Genomic DNA, 21,989 nt, shown 5'->3' on the forward strand with positions numbered 1-21,989 from the left:
GCCGGAAAGCGTGGTAAAGAACTTTGTAAATGCCGGAAAGCTTGGTAAAGCAGTGGGCAAGATGCAGTTCTCGAGCACCAGCTTACTGTCTGCCAACCAGTTAAGAGGACATGCATATTCCCCAGTGAGTACATGGACAGACTTGACCTGAGGACTTGCAACAACGATGAAACCTAAGCCCACTTTAAACTATATTTGTGCCCACTTACTACTGGCAATCATTCTGGCATTAGTGTATTCCCAAAGGGGCATGGAGCAGTTGAAATTGTGGGAACGTTTGTTACCCATGTTTGATTTGCTGGGACTAGGTGAGAGGCTTCCTCTGTGTCAGGAGCAGTTCCCCCATGGCATGGATAAGGTGAAGAAATGCTAGGTCAGCTTGTGCCAGCAGAACAAGTAAATCTCTAAAAGAGATCCTAAAATTACTAATATCAAACATCTGTGTCTAAGAACTGTCCTACAGGGGAATGTAGACCAGATCATGACTGAGCCTGCTGGATTTTTTATGGGTATGTGATAGTATATTAAAGCACTCTGATAGCACCAAGGGACCCTTTTGCAGCAGCATAATTTAGGAGGTGAAGGAATGAATTGTGGCCTACATTTTGGTGGGACTTGGGCACTGCTCCCTTATGCTGTTTGGAGAAACCACCACCTCTGTGTGCATAAAGAATAAATTAACTTCCTATGTCTGACTGGTGCAGTTAAATCTCATTTGTGCAGTAGAGGCGAGAAGTTTGCACTATGTGGACTAATATCATTCCTGGTCTGTTGAAGCAGTAAATCTCTGGCCTTTTTTGTAAGATATTTTGGCTACATTTCTTAAAGGACATTGCCCTGCTGCCAAAAGTTTTTGCTCTAAAAAAATCACACATTATGCCTGACCTTACAATATTTTTTGCTCTAACATTTAGAAGTCTCCATCAAGCTAGCAGAGGCAACAAACACTTTTTCTCTACCTGGGGGACTGTGCTGATGTGCAAGCAAGAGAAAAGTTCTGAAAGAGGGCAATGATTCCTTGTTACTATCAGATGTTACAAAAAGAAAAACTATTGTTGCCAAAGAAAAAGCAACACTGTAGGGGTGGGGGGTGGGGGGACCTATAGGACAGCTCTCTGTCTCCACATGAAGCAAGAGAGAATTGGATACCTGTCTTGTCTGAAAGACAGGAGGTTGCTGGCTGCTAAACATGAACCACTGAAAGAAAATTGAATGAAGCTCCACCTTTCAGGGACCCTGCCATCAGTGTTTTGTTCTCATGCCAAATTCCTGGGCTATAAAAATCTGCCTATAAGCCAAGGAAAAAACACTCCCCTGGAAGGATTTTCAAGTTACCGCTTCATGGCAAGATGGAAATAAAAAAGCGGAGGTCATTTTGGATCTTCTGCCTAATTTGGAGTTGTTGCAAGGGCAAAGAACCAGTTCAGATAGGTAAGAAAAAAATCTAATTCTCAGATTATTTGCTCACATATTGTTCTCCATAGGTGAAAAATAGACTTTTCAAATGAAAATGTGTAACATATTCATGTAAGAGCTGTAGGCACGCCAGATACTGTTTAACTGTACATTTTCACCCTTAATGTCAATCATTTAAGTATTTTACATTTTTTCTTTCACTACTAGGTAGCTTATCAACTGTTTCATGTCCTAAGTGACTAATCTTAAAGAGGAGACTCCTGGATGCAGTTTGCATCACAAAAAAAATGGTGACACCCTTTTCAACACAGTTCACATATGTTCTTTATAGAAGAAGTACGTTACCATAATGCCTGCTAGGCTTGATAGACAAGTATGAAATACCGCATTAGGAGTAATCACATTTTTTTGTGGTCTGCTGCACTGTTACCTCCTGGTTTGGTTTTGAATGTCGTACACTTTTCCCAGTTGATTAATACACGATTAATGTCACAGTTATTGCTGTCTTAGTAATTCCAGCAACTCCACTTCCAAGAATAGCCAAACTTTCTCTTTTCCCCTCATTATTGTGTAGAAAAGTGCTAAATTAGCCTACTCCAGTGCTGTAAACACCTATGGCAGATTACAGTCCCTTTAAAAAGCTGTTCCTGTAAGCACTTATTGGCACTTGAGTTTGTGTTGCACATTTCTGACATCAAGATCTGAATTTTTCAGTGTTCCCCTGCTGGTTCTTAGGTAGGAATATTTAATAATATTTTAGAGTTCACTAAATACATTAATGACTGCTTTTGATTTGATCTGTGATGGATGTCGCTATGTTGATTTTCCTAAACATGCTACATAAACAACACAAAGAAATTTGCCTGTTTTCATTTCCCATTCTTTCAGGTGGGCCTAGAAGAAATGCTAAAAACATTTTGTAGCAAGCATATCTTATTTAATTCAAGGTGATTCCTATTGGCTTTCTGCAGCTTGGTGGTATTAAAACTACTTTCTGATGTCTTATATGCACTTAAAGTATGTATCAATACCTTCAACAGAGGTACAACTCAGAAGTCCAAGATATGAGTTTTGATTGAGATGAAAAACAAGTAGCTCTGAGCTGACTGCTGAAGCTGGTGGCAGCCTCAATTGCTGAGATCAGCGGCTGCCATTTTGCTGAAGAGTCATGCTACCTGTGGTATCTCCTGGAAGGGACTCAATTCAAGGCTTTGGACCAAAGTCTTGCCTGGGTTAAGAAGCAGGATTTCAAAAGTAGAAAGGAGATTTAGGCAGCCAAGATGGGATTTCCCTCACTTCACTTTAGATATCTACAGTGTAAATGCTGAGGGGTGCCATGTACATTGGCACCCCTCAGCAACCTTTATAGACAATGGAGGCAATCATGCAGTCTTGGAGCATCTTCTTCCTAGGTAGGTAGGTAAGGTAGGGAAGCTGAACTTCTTCTGCTTCTCACTGTTAACTTCAAAGGAGCCTGGGCTCATCTGCTCACAATGGAGGTATCTCTGGCACGGACTTCAAAAGTTCAGTGAGACGAAACTGCTTCCCACAAGCTAGTATCTTCTGGGGTTAATATTTTTGCCTGTGAAAATCTCTCCTTTTAATGTTTTCAACAAAAAAAAGAGCAAAGTACCTCATGTGGGGTGAATTTCTAAGCTCCCCTCCTATGACTCCTTCTTTAGTCCAGGTCTCTACTGTCAGTAGGAGTGAATGCGCCACCTGGGGCAATTTCCACTTTCATACATTTGACCATGTTAAGTTCACCTTTCCTGGAACCTGTACATATGTCTTCGCTTCACACTGCAATGACAGCTACCAGGACTTTAACATCCAAATCAGGCGCAGTGACAAGAATAGCTTCCTGATCTACTTCACTGTCACCATTGATGGAGTGGTCTTGGAGGTGAAGGAGACAGGCATCACAGTGAACGGGAACAAGTGAGTAAAGACCATACTGTTGTTTTCTTGTGTGGCAGTTTTATTGCTATGTATTAGCAACAGGTGGCCTGTCTAGAAAGTGGTCCTATTCTGAAGAGGTGCAAATGGCTGTGTATGATATGTTCATAGCACTTCGAACTGGGTATTGTGAAGAGTCCACACCATAGTGGTGGAGGAGGCAAGATGCATATAAACTACATCTCCCAGGGATCAACACCAACATGTTAAGCAAAAGGCTATGTGTATGTTATGAAAACAGAAGGTGTAGATTTCCTTAACATTGCTTTGATTTGGGAGGGAGAGGTGGAGGGAAGGAGTTAAAATCAACACTTTATTTACAGAAGGTTTTCATTTTGTAGAAACTTTGAATTTTTTCCTCAAAACATTGTTTCTGTGGAACTAACCCTACTGTTGTATGTTGCTGTTCAGGACCAGATGGTCCTTTTAGAAAAAGTTTTCTGTTGCCAGATGATAGATTAGTCTAGAAAATAGCACTGCTTTGCAGATCACAGCTTGCCTTGGGATCTACTTACACAAAAGACATAAGTTTCAGAAGCCAAAATCCACACCTTTAATTCCAATCTGAAATGAACAAGAAAGCAAACTGCAAACAGAAGGGTAAAAATACTCCATAAGTAAAAAGTCATATGCAACAGTAGCTGAAAGTTGGGCACAATAAAATTGTGATGTGATCATACCTGCCCTTAAAAAGGGCAGCCCTCATGAGCAGTGCAATGACCTGCTCCCAGCATATAGATATGAAGGGCCAAGGCAAGCTTTGACTCTGGGAAAAACCCTCACAATCTTGTTGGAGAGAAAATTGCAAGCATATAGGCTGTATTCTCTTGATAGCCTTCTAGAAATAACCAAATGTAGAATAGCATCACTCAGTTGTAATTATAGTAGCAAAGCCCAGATGTATCTTCTAAATCAAAAGGGCAAGAAATCTCCTACCCTTTAGCCATTTTCTGATTTTCTACGTTTTTCACGGAAAATGAATGGTAATTGTCTTGGTGAGATGAAAAAGTAATGTAGGTCTGAGTAATGTCAGTACATGAGTAACAGAACAGAGTTTTTTTCACACCTCCGTGAATCCCAAATGTCAAGGAAAGCCTGGAGGAATGATGAGAACCTACAGTACCCTCATGCGGAGGGCCATTTTCCCAGTATTGTGGTCTTGCTCCTTATAACATTTTGGGCTAGGTCCTCGGGATATGATATGTAAACAAGCAGAGCTGCATTGGTATCACTTGAGTGACTAACGTAGTATTGACATGCTCATGACCAAAATACATTGTGTTATGGGTTAAGGTTGGTAAAAGGTCATAGTGGACAAAGTGATTATACCTAAATATAATGCATTGTGTGGATGAAGGCTGACCTTGAAAAGAATGTCCCCATGGGTTATTTAGCTCCTTTTGACTCTAGTTTTTCTTCCTATATCTCTGAGAGGATTTCATCACTTTTTTTCAATGCAATCTGTTTTCTTTTTTTCAATGCAATCTGTTTTGTTCCCTCCAATTTCCAGGATCCCCATGCCCTTCAGCTTGAAAAGCATCCTGATTGAGGACACCTGTACTTACTTCCAAGTCACTTCCAAGCTGGGCCTGACACTCAAGTGGAACTGGGCTGACACTCTCCTAGTATGAACAGCCAGTTAGATGTTTTTCTCTTGGTGAACCTCATCAATGGCAAAAAGCAGAGCTGGATGCAGGCACTGTGTTGGTATAAGAGATTGTGAGGGGGAGGTATCACTGTATCCATAAGCTGATAGGGACATACCAAACTAGGTAATAGTTTCATGGGGTAGGGGCATGGAGTCACAATGCTCAGGCATTCCAAACTAATTTTATGTGACAAAAGGTGCCACTGTTAACCCTGGAGATAGCAACTCTGTAGTTATCTGCTTCCTCCATGGGGCACTGGCAGCAGAACAGCTAGTGCTTCCAGTTCTGACTTGTTAGTTAACCCTCTGTCTCCACGCACATCTTGTGTTGGAAACTAATCTGTGTGGCCAGTTCAGACCTTGGCCTCTCTCATTCCAAAGCCTTGCTATGCAGGAGTTCCCCTCTATACATTCACCCCCCAAATATCCTCTTTTGAAACAGTCTGTCTACACTTTTGGGTGTGAACACTTACCCTCCACAATCAGCACTGAGATTAAATAAATGAAAGTTGTATGTCATGTTTTGCAGTTCAGAGAGACAGAGAGAGGGTAGAAGGTGAATAGAGAGAAAAAAAATCAGGAAGCAATCAAGTGGTATTCAAATTCTGATTTAATGAAGTATTTACGTTCCCCCTTCCCCTGTACTAATTAATACCTGAAGTATTACAGGCACCACCTGTAGCGTGGACACAATTTTAGGGTGACACACCTGTAGGAAAAGCACCGCCTTTTTTTGGTGGACCTGAGTGATGCCAGTACTACCCTCCGAGCATGTAGGAGTGATTAGGTGCAATAGTTTTATCTAGCAAGGCAATAATGTGCTAACCTGGCTCTTCATTGCCCCCAAGTATAGGCAGAACAAGTTATGCTGGACAGACCCACCCCTAGAAATGTTATGAAGTTTTCCATTTAGCCTATGGACTAGAAAAAGCCTTAGATATGGCTAAAAGCTGACCAGAAGCTGCTTTTTGCAGCATCCATCATCAAAGCACTGTTATCTGACCTGCTCAGAGTGGAGCTGTAGTACCTTGCAAGAGGTACCACATGTCTATATACCAGTGTCTCTATACTCGGAGACACCGGTTCAAGGATTACTCCAGCATTCAGCATGCTTCAGTTAGCTCTTTAGTAGGTGGCAATGACAATTGCTAGAAGATTATCTTCCCATTTAAATTCAACCTGTCTGCAGGTAAGTTTTATGGCAGGTTTGTAATGGAAAAGCAGACTGCTGCAAATTGTTAATGAGCATTTCTGCTACTGTGCTTTTCTATTGTGAACCACTTTGTAACATGTGCTGCTGGTGTGGGGAAAAGCCTTTAAACTCTTTCCTTTTGTTTTGTAGCTGGACCTGGAAGAAACATATAAAGAGAAAATATGTGGTCTATGTGGAAACTATGATGGCAGTGAGAAGAATGATTTGGTTTTGGATGGTAGGCCATGAATACACAATATTCCACATAGAACAGAACTGTTAAAATGTGACACAAAACTTGGTATCTGTTTCCTCTAAGCAGGGTTTCAGATTTCCTGACAGACACTCTGAAATACATGAACTTTTCCGTATACGGGAGATGTACCTTAAGATGTTCTGGGATGATTTAGGTTCCTCTGCTGTCTGCAAACTTGCAAGAGTCTCAACCCTTTTTGACCCAAATTAATTGCCTGGCTATCATGCAGAAACATTGCCAAGTTTCCCACTGATAGTAGTAAACTTTAAGGAACTTGTAGTCTCAAATGAGGCATGAATGCATTTTCTGTCCTTCCATTTTCATCATTTTACAATTGGGTATCAAGTGTGATCATTTTTGCCTTTGTAATGAAATGAAAGCATCATCACTGAGCCAGAGAGATTTCACTGAGCATCTTTGCAGAAACCATGGTGCTATCCACGGATACTTTCAGATATTGCACTGAACCGGAAATTGGCCAATAGAGCAAACAGCTTAAGCTACAATTCTGCATCAGGTTGTAAGAGCAGAAAGAAACCTGCATCCTGGGATATTAGCTGCAGGACTGAAGCCAAAGTTATAACATCATCCCTTCAAGTAATACTTGGGGTTCTTAAGTCACCAGAAAAATATTGTCATCTACCTCACTTATTCAGAAAGAATCCTGAGATTCAATTAAAAATACTGCTTGTAGTGATAGATTTGGGGTTCACTTTCATATTTCATATTAAGCTTTTTGGATGCAACTTAGTCATGTTTCTGCCCTTTACTTCACAAGCTCAATAGGTAAAAACTAAAGGTGGCTCACATTTTTCTGAAGAAACAGTTTGGTACTGAGAAGCATTGCTCTAAGAAAAACAGGCTCTTCTTTTATGCCTTTGGTTCCACAGATAACAGGTTCCCACACCCAGGGACCAGGTGGCCTCCCACATCCCTCCTTTCTGCTCTGAACACATCCTTCTCCTTGGGCTGAGCAGGCAGCAGTCTGCCTGCCCAGGCTAAGATCCACTGCACGTAAAGGTCCAAAATTTCTTCTCACTTTCATACTCTTTTCACTTGAGGAAAACAATTATCAGGAAATAAAATGCCATTTTTGCATGGGGTAGCTCTTCTTGAAACTTTATATTCTTTAATGTCAATTGAGATCCTTGGCAAATCACATGGCTCAAAGAGCTCGCGGCTTTAGAAGGGCCTTTGTTTCCAGAAAAGTTAGTGGTAAAGCACCTGAAACCAATGTTTTTTGGAAGTCATTCTCTCAGGCCTGCACTTAGTTAAGGGACTGAGCCAGTATAGGAGGATAGACCTGATCAGAAATCTGTCTACTAAACCTTTTCTTAAAAAAAAAAAAAAAAATTAAAAAAAATCAAAGAACAGCAATTTATGCATACTTTCCATAAAAATATATAAATTTCAAACAGTCAGAAAGATTTCTCACATCCAGGATCAAGTTTCTGGTAATGCTTCGGAAAAATGTACCCCTCTAGCTAGTGTAATGGTTACATACATGTATTGTGTGCCTGTCTTCCTCCTGCTCCCTCTTCCCATCTTCTCTAGCCTGTAAAAAGTCATAGATTTCCAGATGATTAGAAACATATGCACCTAAGATAGTACTTTAGGTTGTGATAGTAGAAGGCAAACTAAATTGTATGACCATTACACATGCAACTACAAAACTCTGTAAGATAAAATACACCCATAATGAACAGAAGTCTTTGGAAGTGATGAGGTGCAATAAGAAAGGTTGAGAGTCTCATGCGATTAAAAATGCCCAGGCTGACAGCAAGCCTTTATACAAATGTGCCAGATTCCTGGCTCTATCTCAACAGAAGTTGTATCAGGCTATCATCCTCCATAATATGGATGCTATGGTTAAATTTGGGCGTTTGGTGAAGAGCAGACTGCCTTAGAGCCCAAAGATTAAGTGCATCTTTATAGCCCGTTAACTGATCTAAAGAATTGCAGGCAGTTACTCAGATGTGTCTGGGGATTTTGCAGGGTATAAAATGCATCCAAGGCAGTTTGGGAACTTCCACAAAGTAGAGGATCCATCAGAAAAGTGTGCTGATGTGAGTCCAGATGACCACACTGGAAGACATCCTAGGAGGAACGACGATAGATGCAGTAAATATGTAAGTATGTGTGGCCAACAAATATAAACCTTCCTGAACTACAGCCCTGGAGACACTGTGTTGAAACAAGTCTTAATTACAGAACATGGACTGAACTGAACTTTTCAGGAGTCTACCCATGAATCTGAGCAAAATGTTGATTTTATAGCTGAAAGAATATCCTATTACAGTGTTAAAGAAATAGATAGTGAGAAAATGCACAATTAAATGACAGTTTCCAATCCAAGAAAAAGAACATCATGACAGAAAGTTAGACTGCATAATCTCCCTAGGTCCCTTCCAGCCTGAATTACCTTGTGACCCTGGAATTGTGTCATCAAAAATTGGGATGCACATCCATAAACGTGAAAGTTGGTAAAATGTCAAGTATTGCTTTTCTTTTCCTTCTTTTCTTTTTTTTTACAGAAAAAAAGATGCAAGAAACTTATGTCCCGTTTTGGAAACTGCCCCAAAGTGGTTGCATTTGATGACTATGTAGAGACCTGCACTGAGGATATGTGCCACTGTGCAGTTAATTCTTCCCACTCTGATTTGGTTTCCAGCTGCATATGCAGCACTTTAAACCAGTACTCTCGAGACTGTGTCCTCAGGAAGGGAGACCCTGGGGAATGGAGAACCGAAGAACTTTGCTGTAAGTAACTACTGCTCTGGAGATTTCTTTCAGGTTGGACATATATGCATGTATTCTGATCCCAGCAGAGCAAAGCTAGGAGCTCTGTTAACTACTGTGAATCAATCTGTGGAAGTACTTTGACAGAAACATTGTTAATGGAAAAGCTCCTTAAATTAGAGCTATATCTTAATATTGTCCGCCTCTTCCTTTTGGCTAAGTTTTCTCCAGTTCTTTTTTGAATTTTACCATGCATAGTTAACTCAAATAGTGTTATTCTAAATGCTGACATCTAGTCAGAAGAAGCCACTGGGAAGTCTAATGTGTTTGTCCTTAGCTTATCCTGTGTTTTCATACTCAGTAGTCACAGCTACTGAGCAGGAAATCACTGTAAATCCACAGGGAAGGCTACAGGTAGTTCTCCCAAACTGCTGATGTGGATTGGGATAGAAAATTAATGCCAGAATGACTGATGCTTCAGGCAAACATAAACTATTATGACTTCATAAATTATTCCAGTGTCCTTTGCTTGTATCATGACTTCAGCCAACCTTGAGCTAGTAAAATAATGTGAAATAACTCATATTTCCCAGCAGTACTGTTTTCTCCAAAGGTGAAGTAAAAGTGACCGTAAAAAGTTCCCTTAGAGGTTAAACAAACATGACACATCTGAATAGAAAGTTTTGCAAACAAGATATGGGGAAAAGGAGGAAGAAGGAGTTGGGTAGTGATACAGTGATCTGAGAGCTCTTAAAAATACATCATTAACACACCACATTTTCATTTGATCATGCAGATCAGGAATGCCCAAACAACATGGAGTACATGGAATGTGGAAACTCCTGTGCTGACACATGCGCTGACCCAGAAAGGAGCAAGATTTGTAAAGCCCCATGTACGGATGGCTGTTTCTGTCCTCCTGGTAAGGCAGTTCACATCTTCCGATGGGTCACACATACCAAGGAACAAAGAGGGAGGTTGTTCCCTTTCAGTTAGTGGCAGTTTTTTTTTTTCTTTAACATTTTACACTAAAACCAATGAATAAACTGTTTCTTTTAGCATAATTTAACAACTTTCTTCTCAGAAGAACCAGTTCTCTAAAGTTCCTGACACTGGAGGAGGGGAGGGAAAGATTTCTAAGGACTAGACAGAAAAAAATGGTACAGGTGTGGAAAGAGGAGACGTGTTCTTTAGAGAGTAAGAATACAGGTGAAGATGTCTCCTGAGGTGCCTCCCTGTTATGAGGCTAGATCTTGCTGTAGCTTAAGTCACATGTAATATGAATGCATTGCCAGGTATGTGCATGTGTTAAGTTTGCACATGAAGTAGAGGCTAAGATGAGGGTCTGATATCTGTTAGATTCACTATTAAGAAAGGATGGAAACTAGCTCACATCCTTGCAATCTGGCACTTGATAATTGGGCTCACAGTGACAAAATCCAGTAGCATGCAGAAATATTCTTTGGGTTTTGCGTTGCTTTCATCTGAGCTCTAGTAAGAAATGTTTCCCATCCATTAACACCTGAAAGGGCCTGGTGTGGTGTTTTCCTTAAGACATATCCCATTCATTTACAGAAATGTTGAATGCTCCAGAGTTTTTTCCTTACTCTAATCTTCCTTGATGGTGTTCCCCAGACTCACCAAAGGAATATTAACTAGCCAATGTGTCTGAACAGGAACTATCCTTGATGACCTCGGTGGCAAAAAATGCATCCCCAGAGACAGCTGCCCCTGTATGTTTCAAGGCAAAGTCTACTCATCTGGAGGGGTGTACACCACTCCCTGCCAAAACTGGTACTGTTGTGAACTTGATTGCACTAACAAGGCAGAGGCATTTATCTCAGAGTGTTGATGAGTTGCATTCTGTTCTTTTCTCCTTTTTTGTTTCCTATTCCTAACATTTGTCTTAAATAATAATGCAAAATCTGGGTCTGAATTTCAACAGTACAGGAAAACTTAGATGTAGTCCTCAACCTCACATAGTTACCACCCTCACTTGGAACTGCCAGCAAAAACTGAGCTCAATATTTAAGAATGCAGGAAAATGAGACTCTTTGCTGGTTAGTTCAGAGGCATCGGCCACTAAAGTGAGGCAAGGAGTCATACCATGTTAATGAGTTACATTTCCAGTCACCTCTAGATCTACAAAAGGCTGTTTCAAGGCCTGGATCTCAAAAGTCCTGATCCTTGAGAATGATTTGATTTAGAAAAAACCCATAGCTTGAACCCATCTCTACTCTGCACTAGTGAAAGGTGATAAGACCTCAGGTATATTATTCTCAAAACAGGTTTATTTCTTACTCTGATATCTACCTAGTGAATGAACAGTCGTATGTGTTATTTGAGCTCCTGTGACACAGCATCGTTTCTTGACCATAGGCCTAACCTCTACTATAGGGAGGAATGAAATATGCTATCATGCATGGTGGGGTAGGTCAGATGTTCTGAAAACCCCTTTGGATGGAATATTTCCTGCATTTTGAGGAAATATTTCTCAAACCTGCAATTTTGAGGAACTGAACTTGATGGGCTCTGGGTGGTTCCCATCTAGCCACATTCTCACTTAGTCCTCACAAAGCCTGAGCTGATGTGGCCGGGCTGTTCCCCTCTTGTGTGCACAGCTCTAAGAATTGTAACTGCTCATTATCTCACATCCTCCACAATTAGTTGCTGAAATGTTGCATCAGCAACTTGCTGAACAGTTGCATCAGTAGCACAAAATGTTGCGAGATCCTGCTTGAAGAGGTTCTTTCTTTAAAAAGTCAAGTAAACAATTTAGGCCCTGAAAAGCATTTCTTGCTCCACCAACTCAGTGTCTCTCTGAAGGAGCTAGTTTGAAGCCCAATGCAGTTAACTTTCTCATTGAGCGGCATTGAACCTTCACATTGTAAGGGCCTAATATAGAGTCTTTCTCCCACAGGGATTTAACAAGCAGCTGGATAACAAGCTAAAAAGACAAAGAGAGTGTCCTCTGTGCAGATTCAGATACAGATGTTATCTCACCATTGCTCCTTTAAAGCTATGTTTATTCTAACTCTCCTTTTTGGGTTTTGTACAGTACTTGCAAAGGAGGCCACTGGAGCTGTATCTCTCTGCCCTGTTCTGGAAGTTGCAGTATAGATGGAGGATTCCATATAACAACATTCGATAACAAGAGATTCAATTTTCACGGCAACTGCCATTATGTCTTAGCTAAGGTATGAACAATCTCCCTTTTCACTCCTAAATCTCTTGAGTAGTATGAGGCATTAAGCTGTGCTGGAGCTTTATATGACTTAATTTAATTAAATGGCACCAATCCACCAAAGCACTTCAACACATGATCAGCCTTAAACCCCATAAATTTTCCCATTTGCAATGGATTGCAAGTCAATTGCGTGATGCTTAGCATCAAAGTTTTGCAGCTTCAAATTAGTTTTACATCTTTTTTTTTAATGAATTAATTTTCTTAGCCAATGTATTAGTGTTGATTTGAAAGCTGAAGCTTTCTTCATATATGACTGTCAAAAGGAAGTGGATGAGCAAAAATTCCTGCAAAAAGATTGAATTCCACATGACTGTCTGCAAATACATGATTCACACAGGTTGATAGCAAGGAAACAGAGTGCAGAGGAAAGGCAGTGAACATTATTGATTTTGGCAATGAAATAAAGCAGTTTACAGTTAGAGATTAAATGCCCTAGTCCTTTCATTATTCCATTTTAGCCTTTCAGAGACACCTTTTTTCTCTTCTAGCTCGCTTCCTGTAACATGCTAACAATGTCTGCAAATCCCTTTTTTCACGTCTTTTCAGAATACTGATGACACATTTGTGGTGATTGGAGAGATCATCCAGTGTGGGACATCAAAGACAATGACTTGCTTAAAGAATGTATTAGTCACACTAGGAAGAACTGTAAGTAACTTGCTGTAATTAGTGACACATAATATGTCACTTTTATTTAGGTTCAAAGATGGGATTTCTCTAACACTGTGGACTCATTTTGGTCTGTTGCAGTCCTGAGACTGTAAGATTAATACCAGCAGATGATGCAGTGCGTGTGTTTATTGGTTTTGTTCTACGAGAGTGATTTCCTTTCCAGTTCTTTTGGATTCTGGCTTTTCCATTTTCTGTCGAGGGAGACGGCTAAAACTTATCCTTGTCAGCTTTCCCTCTCTTTTTCATGACTTCAAACTTTTTCACTTGTTTCTTTTCGAAAGATTGAGATTCCTACAAGGAAAGATCCCCTTCTTTTTACAATTGTTCTGAGTCCTGAGGTTTTTCCTAATGAAATGAGTGAAGTAGCAGAATTTTCCAAATGAAGGCCAGAGGCTTCTCCTGCTGAAGATTATGCCATAATTCAAACCGAATTCAGTGGAAGCTGAGTTAGGGCTGGTATTTATGCACTTCTGAAGTTATACAGATTCATTCTGTCCACCTGGTATTTAACTGGTGCAGTCCTAAACTTTTTAGGAGAACCAACACCGTAACCTCCTTCTATAGTCAATAAAGGAAGATGGGGATCTCCAAAGGACAAGTCAGCCACCTAAGGTATGAGGTGTTCTTCTGGAGGGGCCTGTCTCCCTCCATTGACTACTGAGGGAGTTTGAGTCAGATAGCTCTCGTTTTGGGTATGTTACATTTCCAATGAGATGGATCCAAATCTACACATAACATCTCACATGCAGTTCTCAAAAAGATAACTAACCTGTTAGGTATGTGAGAGCACTCAATCAAAGCTGTTGCTTACAGAGAGGGTTTTTCATTTTTTGTTACAGCCTAGAGGTTTGCTCTGTGTTACTCTATGGCATCAAGACACTGAGTTACATTGACCGCAGAGGGGATGATGTTTTGAAGATGCTACTTCTTAGTGCTTAATGAAGCTTGTCAGGTTGCTGTTGTTTGTCTCATGTCATATGCATTCACTACTGTGGGCTTTTTCTTTTTCCTTTTTCCCTGCAGACTATAAAAATATGTTCCTGTGGAAGTATCTACATGAAAAATTTCATTGTGAAGCTGCCAGTAAGCAAAGGTAAATGTCCTTCTTCACATCTTCCCCAGACTAGCCTACTTCTATTTACAGAGGGATTCCTGCTCTTTTCTCTGAAAATAATATAATCCTGCTCATTGTTAGGTCATTTGACTTAGGTGGAAACTAGGTCTGGGACTCCTTGGGAATTCCTGTGTTACACTGGATGCACTGGTAAATGGAAATTCCTGTTTACTCAGCTTCATAAAGATTTGCAGGTGCATACATCTTTTTTTTTCCTTTTTTTCCTCTTTAGATGGCATCACCATCTTCAGACCCTCTACATTTTTCATCAAAATCTTGAGCTCAACTGGAGTACAGATTCGAGTGCAAATGAAACCTGTAATGCAGCTCTCCATAACAGTTGATCATTCTTACCAGAATCGCACATCTGGTAGGACATATCATGCTTTTTCAGTTTGCTCTTAAACTGAGTTACAGCTGCTTGTCTATCACTTTAAGTGAACAAATTATTTGATTTTATATTGACTTTGGCATGTTAGAAGCCCTGGTTAAATCTATAGCCTTCCTGAAACAAAGCATTAGCTGAACCCTTCAATTTGCTGAAGAAAATTAGATAATCTCTGTGATGTTTCGTGTGTGCAGGTCTTTTAGACTCTATCTGTAAAAGCAGGCCTTCATCAGAGACTTGTGAGATGCAGACTATGTTCTTGGTTTTGCCACCAACCTCCTGTTACATCATTTAAGCTTTTTGTATTCCTGTTTCCTATCTGTGTAATGGGATTACATCCTGTCCCTCTGACCCGTTTTGTTTTGCTTTTGTGATTTCCTTTGCTTATAAGCCTTTGGGGAAGGCACTACCCTGTCTGCCAGTGTTTAATGAAGATCATTTAAACAGCTTCCAATCTCAGTGCTATCACTAAGTGCTACTGTAATGCAGAAAAATAATAGTTACACTCTAAAGACAGGATCCTGTCTGATTTGTGGGAACATCAGGAAGTCTCTGAAGGAAAATGGGCTTTTCTCAGGCAAGGTCCATTATAGAGCTAAGAGTGTTCATCTAGAAGTAGTGATTTCTTCTTTTCTTTTGCCTCCTCTCCCCCCCGCCCCGCCCCAAGGTCTTTGTGGCAATTTCAATAACATCCAGACTGATGACTTCAGAACAGTCACTGGAGCTGTGGAAGATTCAGCTTCTGCTTTTGGCAACTCATGGAAAACCAGAGCCAGCTGTTTTGATGTTGAGGACAGCTTTGAAGATCCTTGTTCAAACAGCGTGGATAAAGGTAGCAGGCTTTCCATGCCTGGTTTATCAGTGCTAAATAATTTTCACATGATGGATAACCAAAAAAGATTTAGAAATCTCATAAACTTCAAAAGCCACTGCATTTGAAGCTGTTACTAGAGAGAACACACTGGGTTTTGCAGATCTTTAAGGTGACAGCTTTGCTTTTAAAACAAAAAGACTGCACTGCTAGAGAAAGCCAACACCTTCATCACTGATGACTTGAAAAGCACACACAGCATCAATGAGAACAATTTAGGTTTAAGGCAGAACATAGTTGGTTGTCAATCTTTGGGCAAGATCTTCATCCGATCTACAGCTGTGCTGAAGTCAAAAGGAGTAAGTTATCAACAGTACTGACTTCTTCAGCAAGCATTGTACTGTACTAGATGCCCTGTCTGGTTTCTCACTTTGACTAGGTTTGGATATATATAGGATTCAGACTGTACTCTCCTAGATATTGCCACATGTAATTGAAGCTGCAGCTCATAGCCACAGCTAACTGATTATTACATGCTTTATGTTATTGCTTGACTATGAGGAATTATCTGACTGTAAAGCATTAGGAAAGTTTGATGGAAAATGGGGAGGTTTTGCAGATTTTCTGCAAATCCAGACCCCGAAATAATGTTAGTACTTGGAAGGTGAAACCTTTCTTTTAGGGGGATGGCTGGTCACCCATCCAACTAAGCTTATCACCTTGATATGTTAATGTCCCGTATTTCCTTCTGGCTTTATCTGAACACTTCAAGACATTCTAGTTCTGTGTGATACCTGATAAGAATATTGATTCATATAGTAATGTGGTTTAAGTGACTATGGACAATGATTTTTTTTCCCACTTCAGAAAAATTTGCCCAGCATTGGTGTGCTCTTCTGTCTAACACAAGCAGTGTGTTTGCTGCCTGCCATTCTGTTGTAGACCCTTCTGTGTACATCAAGGTAAGGCACTGGTCTAAACGGGTGGTTTAATCTAGTCCAGAGACTGATCTGCCATGAAGGTAGTCTGGCCTAGGGGAGTGAAACAGGTTACAGTAATGCCTGTTTGCAAAGAAGTTCACTGATGCTGATGAGAAAAATAACATGAGAGTTAAAGCAAGATACAATTGGCCTTTTTTGGCTGCAGCCCTGAAAATATTAAGTGACTGCCATCACTGACAGTTCTGTTGCATGATCCAGAAGCAAAATAAGAAAATATGGGTTTGCTGTTCTTGAAAACTGTTCACTCTCTGAAAAGCCAAATCAGTGTTTCTGTGTGGAATTGAACTGAGAGTTTTTTCAGCCCCATGGATTCCCTCTGACTTGGTTTAAAATTCACATCTAGGGGGAGAATATATACTATATTTACAATGTTTATATCCCATTTATTACTGTGGAATCATGTTAGTCTCCTTATATTTAGAATGCAAGAAGTTGCCCATAAGTACTCTTGGTGTACAGCTCTATAATGCTGTTGAGGAAGTTGGCTGAGCTAGAGAGTTGCTGCATTTATGTGAATAGTAAAGAAGTTTCTGCAAAAATGCAGAAAATCCATGTAGGGGTATGTGTGATACAACTTACTGAGAAAAGATCTGATCCTGAAATTTTGCCTAAAATTTAATGTCTTCAGATACTTTTAAAAATATGGCTCACGTTTTACCTCTCCCAAGTTTCCCTCAGAAAATATATCTGCTTGAGAATTCATGTTAACTATAAGTGAAACAGGAATTTGCAATTTTCAATTAAGAAAAAGTAATAACCACTTTCTTATGCATATGTCTGTTACTCCTACTGATCTCATCAGATTTTTAACCATGATTCATGGAAGCATTTTCCATGACATCAGTAATGGCAGGATAAGTCACCATCTATGCAGTATGACCCTGCTGCCCTTGAGTGACTGGCTGTATCTGGGTTCTTCTGTCCAGCCACCCAATTAAAAGAACTTTAGCTTTAAATCCCCTTTATGCTTAACTAACTAGTTCTTTAGATGTCATTACATATGATTTCCTATTAAACCATCTTCTGTTATGCACCTGTCATTTAATTGGGGGTATCTTACCTACACACTAGATAGGTACACAAGTGCCAGTCATCGCTGTGCAATATTTTCAGTTCTGTATATTGTCAGATTACATATTTTGACATGTCCTAGATTGTGCATCCTCATGGGAAGCTGGTATGGCTATTTCTTAGTGCTTTAATGAAGTACAGGTGCCCTTATCATTCTTATTATTCATCTATTAATGAGTGTTAGACGCAACATCATTGCAGTTACATGACTGTAATTGATTTCCTATTTCTCAGGTTTGCATAGTATTTCATTAGCATACATTTTCTCTTAGAGATATTACAAATTAAGTTTCATTGGAAATAATACTTTTTCAAAAACATATTGGTTGACTACTTTTTGAATTGCTATATGTTTCCCTGTTTCTTCTGTGAGCCGGGCATAATAATACGCATGTCCTTTTCTGTCCCCTAGAAATGTATGTATGACACCTGTAATGCTGAGAAGAGTGAAGTTGCACTATGTAGTGTGCTCTCTACTTATTCCAGAGACTGTGCTGCAGCAGGCATGTCCCTGAAGGGCTGGAGGCAGGGCATCTGTGGTATGCATCCCAAAATACCTTGGGTAGGGATATGGGGGAACAGCTTCAGGAGAGCCCAGTCTGCGGCAGTCTGTATCCTTTGTGCTTAGTCATCAAGTTAGTGGGTCTTTGAAAAATAGAATAAGCATATATTCTATAAAAAAATTCTGCCTGCCAAAATCAGTTCATGTCCACTTCATGCTCTTATGATGCACATTCCTTGTGTAAAATATTAGGTAAATTCAGTACTCAGAGAAGCAAAAGAGTATAAGGTGTATTAATCAAATCACAACAAGGCATTGCAATTAGGTTAGTTTTGAACACATGGGCCTCTCCATGTATTTTAATTCTGATACCTTTTTTGCAGTTCATCTCAGCCCTCTTGTCTCAGACGTTGCCCTTACAAATGGTATCACTCTCATTAACTGCATTTTTCCATGTTACAGTAAAGTAGTAACGGTTTTTAATAAATACATATTGGTGATATCTGAGAATGTGGAAGTGTTTAAAGGCATTTTCAGCTCAGGACTATCTAACAAATGAATGAAAGTTTCTTGGACATACACATTGTCACTAAATCCTGGGTTCGGAGTCCACATATGTGTATATTTTTCTTTAGCACTGCCACAATTTATTATGAGGTGGTATTAGAGCTGAGAATAAAACTCACAAGTCCCAGCTTCTGAATTTTACTTCAACATTTCCATTTTTCCACTGATGCTCAGATTGTTCAAGTGAGATTTGCCTATATCAACATGAAAATTCTTGACTAGTAACACATCTGAACAGGAAACATAACAACAATTATTTTTATGCAGCTTTGATGCAGCTATGATCTATTTAATTGCCTGACTTAGAGGTTAGCTGGGATATTTAATAGAAACAAACAATGTAACCGATATGGTGCTTTGCTGAGGGCATTTAAGATTGCAGTAAGAACAATTTAACAAACCTGTGCTGAAAAAATTCAAAGGGAACACAGTGTAGTCCACAGCAAATTATCCTAGAATCATGCAAATTTATGTACTAGACACAGTCTCTGTTTATTGAAAGCTTTGTTATTGACATAGTATTGCTGACATATTTTATGCCAAACCGAGACTTGTTTGCAGCATGGGTTAGACTGAAATCTGTGGACAGTAGGCAATATTGACTCAGTGCACTAACCTTGGGAAAAAAATGCTAATGGCTTAATCAACATAATCATTTTAGGCCTTATTTAAGAAGAAATAATCTTTTGGGAACATACCCGTGATAAGATTGAAGGTTGCGCTATTCATGAGTGAAAAAATAAATGGGCCAGAACAATCATTCTCAGTGGTCTGTCCCCTTGCAGGGGTTGGAAAGGCCCTTCCAGCTCCTGCAGCTGTGTCCAGCTGTGCCAGGCTGCAAGCAGCATCTAAGGCAGGTTATATCCTAAGGGAATGTCTACATAACAGTTAGTAGAGCATATGAAGTAAGTAAATCCTACTAGCTAACTGTTGGCAGTGTGTGTATGTGACACAATCTTTAGTGGAAGCATGAACCATTACTTGAGTTACTGGTTACCCAGAAGACCGTTGGGGTTAGTAGCCTCTGCTAAGTCATGGTTTTTCTAGTGCTCCTTGTGCAAGCTAGCTTGAAGCTATCTTTGGTATGCTTATGTTATCTGCACTCATGCCACCAGTCGTGAGGTATGTAATCTAAGATTACAAATCTGTGACCACGAGTACTATAATCAAATAACCTTTTTCTTACCAGATCTCGCTTTGCCAAAATTGATCTTTTTCCTCTATGAAAAATTGAAGGGAGAAAGTATACACTTTATTTTATTGCATTAATAGCTAACAATCGAGACACTCAATCAGGTAAATCTGATGTAAACTCATGTTCAACATCTTTTTTAATATCTTTCTTATTTGGCCTATTTTGATTTATGAATACCACTTGCTGTATCTTCATAGTATGCCTATAACATAGGAGAATATGGCCTGCTCAATTTATACACAGGATATCGTGTCTGCTCCAGCTAAGACCAGGAAACCAACTGGTTTTTGTTGGTGGAGGTGGTGGTTTTGAATGTGTACACAAACCTAGCACACTAGCTAATCTAAGAAAGTGTACTGTGGTCATGGACTGGAAAACCATACAGACCTTTATTTAAGCATGGAACCTATTGCTGATATGGTGATAACATTGCTGCAAAGTTGATTAGCACAATTGCCCATGAACAGCTCCCGTGTACATTCTAGTACCTCTGTGTGTATCTGAAAAACAGCTGTGGGGTTAAATCTGTGGATGTGAGTTAGAAAGAGGTCCAAGATGACTAGACCCCCAGTTCTCATTGAATTTCAGAGGAATCTGGATGCCAGGCTTTCTTGAAAACCACAGCCTTAATGCAGGTGATATTTCCTGACAAAATTTGATGTCTTCCCTATGGATCACTACTGCAGATTTTATGGCAGAGTTTTGAAGGTGTTGTTTCTTGGTAGGCTGTGAAAATTAACCAGCATTTCACGGTCTTACAGGGTCAGTTGAGCTCTTTCTTTAGATTTTGGTATTTAACTTTTGGTCCACCCAGAGGTCTTAAAACCTGTTGTTTCTCATTTCCCCAGAGGATGACAACAAGAGTTTTCCTCAAGACATCTATAAGAATTCAAACACGCTTTCTTTGGTAGCATCAGATGATTAGCAGATTTCCTTGGCACTGCCCACTTAATGTCAAAATTTACCCCTTACAAAATATACTCATTTCTTAAATTATTTCCAGCCAAAGAAATCATTAGTAAAGGACAGAAAATTAATTTTTAATGACAAGGACAAGTCAGAAGTTACTGGTTTCAGTTCTTGGCATAAGATAGAAATGTAAATTGTACAAAGTACAAAATTATACCGATTCCCTTATTCAGTCAAGATATACCCTGCTGAGTATTTCAGTATTCAGTGTCACGTAGTTTAGGCTATGTGAGCAGACTTCCCCCAGACCACTGGGGGACAAGGTCTTCTAGTTTGAAAAAACCACATTTATGGCTACCAACACGCAGAAAGCTGCATTAACAGCATGAATGATGATTGCACAGAGAAGGCCATACATCCATTTTATTTCTCTTGCAAAGATCCCTCTGAGGAGTGTCCTGAGACTATGGTTTATAACTATAGCGTGAAGTACTGTAACCAGTCTTGCCGCTCGCTGGATGAACCTGATCCGCTGTGTAAAGTTCATATAGCCCCTATGGAGGGCTGTGGTTGCCCTGAAGGGACCTACCTCAATGATGAGGAGGAATGTGTAACTCCAGATGACTGTCCCTGCTACTACAAAGGCAAGATTGTTCAGCCTGGCAACTCCTTCCAAGAGGACAAACTGATGTGGTAAGCTGCTCTCATGATGCAAAGGCTGCATACCTAGGGGATGTCAGGGCTCATTGGAATAATGACAAATTTCTCCTAGATTGTACCAAAGCAAATATTCCCCTGGCAAGAAGTGCAGCCACAGCAAAGGTTAAGATCCTATATTCCTGCTAGCAAACAAGAATGTGAAACATGTTAAGTAGAGTAAAGTTTGCAATCTGTTTCTCTGCAAAGTTCATTGTTGTGTAAAAAATACCCATATACAGTGGGAGCAAGTTTTCTAAAAGACAGGGGCCTTGGGGGAGTTTCTGGCTTTGAAATGAAAAAGCAAAGCAAAAACCACCCTCCAACACACCATCCTGCAGACTATTTAAAAAATAAAAATGGTCCAGGAAAAAAACCCCAAATCTCACTTTTTAAACTGAGTTTTTTGAAGAGAGAGAGAGAGAGAGAAATTTGGGGGTAAATACTAAAAATAACATAATTAATTTGCATCTGCAGTGAAAAACAATCGTCATTTTCTCATTTTCAACCAGTTCAGGGCAGCAATGCAAACAAATTCCAGGGGAAGGCTGTTTTATTCAAACAACTTATTTGTGTATTTAGATGTCTACATATTTTCTCTCTCTCTCT

The 21,989-nt window shown here is 39.8% G+C and overlaps 1 protein-coding gene across 1 annotated transcript in view; it reads left to right on the top strand.

Moving 5' to 3' along the window:
• Positions 1-1,349: 1,349 nt before the first annotated feature.
• LOC128152854 (mucin-5B) overlaps positions 1,350-21,989 on the top strand; it is a 44,404-nt gene continuing 23,764 nt past the window's right edge. Inside the window, exons 1-16 of the mRNA XM_052811522.1 lie at positions 1,350-1,431; positions 3,099-3,354; positions 4,883-4,997; positions 6,363-6,450; positions 8,464-8,597; positions 9,003-9,228; positions 10,004-10,129; positions 10,884-11,001; positions 12,266-12,404; positions 13,001-13,102; positions 14,150-14,219; positions 14,473-14,610; positions 15,296-15,460; positions 16,307-16,401; positions 17,924-18,050; positions 21,125-21,377. Coding sequence (XP_052667482.1) covers positions 1,350-1,431; positions 3,099-3,354; positions 4,883-4,997; positions 6,363-6,450; positions 8,464-8,597; positions 9,003-9,228; positions 10,004-10,129; positions 10,884-11,001; positions 12,266-12,404; positions 13,001-13,102; positions 14,150-14,219; positions 14,473-14,610; positions 15,296-15,460; positions 16,307-16,401; positions 17,924-18,050; positions 21,125-21,377 — 2,234 coding nt within the window. The remainder of the gene's footprint in view (positions 1,432-3,098; positions 3,355-4,882; positions 4,998-6,362; positions 6,451-8,463; positions 8,598-9,002; positions 9,229-10,003; positions 10,130-10,883; positions 11,002-12,265; positions 12,405-13,000; positions 13,103-14,149; positions 14,220-14,472; positions 14,611-15,295; positions 15,461-16,306; positions 16,402-17,923; positions 18,051-21,124; positions 21,378-21,989) is intronic.

This window comes from Harpia harpyja, chromosome 16 (genome assembly GCF_026419915.1).
Source record: "Harpia harpyja isolate bHarHar1 chromosome 16, bHarHar1 primary haplotype, whole genome shotgun sequence".
Taxonomy (NCBI): Eukaryota; Metazoa; Chordata; class Aves; order Accipitriformes; family Accipitridae; genus Harpia; species Harpia harpyja.